Source organism: Rhinoderma darwinii, chromosome 3, assembly GCF_050947455.1.
Source record: "Rhinoderma darwinii isolate aRhiDar2 chromosome 3, aRhiDar2.hap1, whole genome shotgun sequence".
NCBI lineage: Eukaryota > Metazoa > Chordata > Amphibia > Anura > Rhinodermatidae > Rhinoderma > Rhinoderma darwinii.
Window position 1 is genome coordinate 378120871 of NC_134689.1, and position 3574 is coordinate 378124444.

Sequence of the window (3574 nt, forward strand, 5' to 3'; positions counted from 1 at the left end):
GCAAACAAGTGCCGATCAACGAGCTGTCTCATTGATTGGCGCTCCTTTAATCACGGCCCATGTCGGACCATGTAAGAGGACCCTTAGTTCATATGATTAATTGGCTTTTATTATGCCTATTGTATGTAGAGTTTACTGTTATATTAAGTGTTTAGGCTTTTAAATAATTTTTCCTCTCCCAGAAATTCAGTAATGTTTCCAGTAAACTTACAAATCATAATATTTTTTATTAATTTTCTTCAATTTATTATTGAAAAAAATAATGCATTAAAAACTTTAATAAAATCACTTAAAAAACATAATCTTCATTTTGTCATAAATAAATATACAATAAGATATGTACAATAGTTACACTATATACAATTTGAGTAAATGGCTAGCTGCAGCCACACTCCTCTACAATCATTTCTTCATGATGTCTTAACACCACATCATTGCCTTCATAATACAGCATGGACAATGGACTCATCCTAATTGGCACACAGGAAGGGCACTCTACCCTCTCTGGCTGGTAGAGCTTCACCACACTCTGCAAGGACAATAAAGAAACAAATTAGTTACTGCCATCATACAATATAAATATTTCTTGCTATTTTTTGACTCAATACGACCTAGGAGAGACTTGGTTGATTTGTCCTTAACTGGTTCCCGACTGCCCACGGTATTCAAATGGTAGGCGGTCCAGGTCCTTAAAGCCCGCACCATAGTATATCTACAGCACGGGCTTTAGCTGGCTGCCCAAGTAATCAGGCAGCTAAATGTCAGTGCCGGGCACCCTGGAGAGAAGATAGAAGCAGTTTTCACTGCTTCTGTCTTCTTTGATCTCTTGTACACATCGCTTAATAAGCGCTGTGTATAGAATAAAAATATCGGCAGCGCTGCTGCCTTTATTGGTTATGGTGATCACGTGAATGGTCACATGACTGCCAGGATGCCTTTGGTGGGAGGCAGCTGCTGGGTCTAACTAGTCCTAACAGTGATAATAGTCACTATAACAGGGTTGTTCTCCCCTGTAACTGGGGCTGCTGTGCAGCCCTAGTTACAGTAGAAAACAAGGTGTACAAGAAAAAAAATTTATAAAGTCCCCCAAAGGTCTTTTCTCAACTTGGAGGGACAAGTCATAATAATAAAAAAATAAATGTAAAATAAAGGCAAATAAACAAAATAATAAATACACAGAAAATACCCACCCCCAAAAAAATTCCCCCTGCCAATCATTGTCGTAATGCTAGCCCTGACCCAATTACCCTAAAATATACATGTAATATATCAAAATTTACAGTAGACAATGACGATCACAAATAAAAGGTCTATTTTATATTAAAACTATTATATTATCAGAAAAAAAACCTTAAAAATAAGAAAGCAAATTTTTTTACTATTATTTTCAAACTATAAGCCTAAAAATGTTAAAATAACTAAAAGGATGTGTATAAAAATTATGAAAAAAGAAACTTTGCAAAAATCACGTCGCTAGCCCAACAAATACAAAAATTATAGCAGTTTAACTAGGGCGTGCTAAAAATGACTAAACGGTGCCTGGTCCTGTAGGCTCAAAATAGCCCGGTCCTCAACCGGATAGTATTTATACATTTTTTGGGATGAAGGATTTCACATTACCTTCATATAGGCATGGTTTGTTGGATTGAAGGTCTCATTCAGAGGTATCGGACAGGCGCCCTCACATCTATAAGCATTATATTTTTTAGGGTAGACAATCCAGCTTCCCCATCCAATTTCACCAAAATCTACAATCATGTCCACTCTCCGGCAAAGGGGTTTTCCATTTTCTATTGGTCTGGATGGAGCATTGTTCATGAACAAATGATGATTCTCATTCCTGTTTCTTCTGTGTCTCCTAATGCCTGTCAGTCTGCTGGCCTTGTCCAAGGTGACATGTTTGGAGGACTCTACTGTTTTGATGAGGCTGGGAGAACCAGAAATGCTGTCAAGAGACTTGTCCTTGGTAAACACTACTAGCACAACTCTCTCTGCCATGGATACATAGACTCTGTGTGTAGTATGTTTTGTAGTATGGTCTGAGTCAACTTCCATGTCAGTGTCAAGGTTGCTCTCTGTCATATATTTAGTCTTCATAAACTCATCTGTATATTTTTGTCCGTGGTGAAGGAAATACTGAAGCATTTTCGTGAGATCAAAGCTCCTCCAAGGGGACTCTTTCATGGTAGAAGGATCAATTTTGATAGACCCAAGGAATAGGTCTTTACCTCTTTTACTGTGATAAATTTCCAAGGTGAAATTTCGGGAGATCTCGAAAGAAGGAAGATGAATTCTTAGTTGAGCCAAGATTAACTCATTGCTGGCAGAGATTGAGGACATGTCAAATGATAACATTACGTGGTCATTCTCCATGGTACAATCTGAAAAAGACAAAAAGTAAAAGATTTCTATTCTGTACTACTGTTCCACGCAACATAAGCACTTTCTATCTGAGAAAACCAAGACTGTGTGTTGCATCTAGTAAGGGGATATTTTTAAAAGCTCAATACACAAAACCTAATGGGATGATGAATGTTTTAACACTTAATCTCAGCAGGGATGAGTCGTCTGGTTTGTCAGTCATCCATCTCCATCCATCCTAGAAGAACAAGGTCAACTTGTGGCCATCTAATGCTCTTAATATTTAGGTTTATTTTAAAATATCTTTTGTTAAAATTAAATAAATATAGAATTAGCAAAAAAAAAAAAAAATCTATCCTCAGATTTAATAAAACATAAACACAAGAATAAAAAAAGTATCAAGGTACTCACTCTTGGCAACAAGGCTTAGTACAGAGTCGTAGTCAGGGATGTCAGGATGCTGTAGGTTTGAGAGGTTGGTGTCATTCTTCGTTATAGTGTGGTAGAGCTGCATCATATACTGAGGATATTTTACATCCAATGAGTGCCTCTTTCCAAAAAGGAAGAATGAAGCTTTTAATCCCATGCTAGTCCCTGGCAAGCCAACCCTGGCCTCTGTTTCTAAAAAGCTAGACATAGCCTGGACCATGGAGAAGTATAGAAAGTAGAGAGCAATGCTCATGGAGGTCATCTCTGCATAGATCATGTGCAGCTTTCCCAACTCAGAAGATGTGACCAGTTTTCTCCCTTTCTGATCTAACACTGGACTCTTGCACTGTATATATAGCAAGGAAGCCTGGGCTGTTGCTTTACTCTTCACACCTAATGACCTTTTGATCTAAATGACCTCTGCGTCAAAAGCCATCAGCTTCTAGGGATATGTCAAACTAATGGCTCCCTACTGCTAAACTAATGACACCACAGTGGGGATCTTGTCATATGTCATAGATATTTTCATACTAGCTTCATACAGTTGTGTTATAGAAAAATATATTTGTATAGAAAGAATCATTACGTGGTGATCTGGGATTTTTCTTTTTCATTTGCTTCAAGGGATTCTCCACATTTACGTTCATAAATGCAAAATCTTTTTAATGATTTTATTTCCCAGTCTGGATACCAAAAACATCTGTCAGGGATACACCCATGTCTACAGATAGATGTCGTGTATTTTCATAAGGCTTGTTCATCGGCTGATTTGCGGCCAATAAAA

At 37.6% G+C, this 3574-nt stretch overlaps 1 protein-coding gene across 1 annotated transcript; it reads right to left on the reverse strand.

Annotated features, from left to right (window-relative positions):
- Positions 1 to 376: 376 nt before the first annotated feature.
- LOC142748304 (nodal homolog) lies at positions 377 to 3010 on the reverse strand. Its single transcript, XM_075855399.1, has 3 exons — positions 2773 to 3010; positions 1621 to 2381; positions 377 to 529 (listed from the first exon to the last, which is right to left on the reverse strand). The coding sequence occupies exons 1-3, from the start codon at positions 3008 to 3010 to the stop codon at positions 377 to 379; spliced, it is 1152 nt and encodes a 383-aa protein (XP_075711514.1).
- Positions 3011 to 3574: the final 564 nt, after the last annotated feature.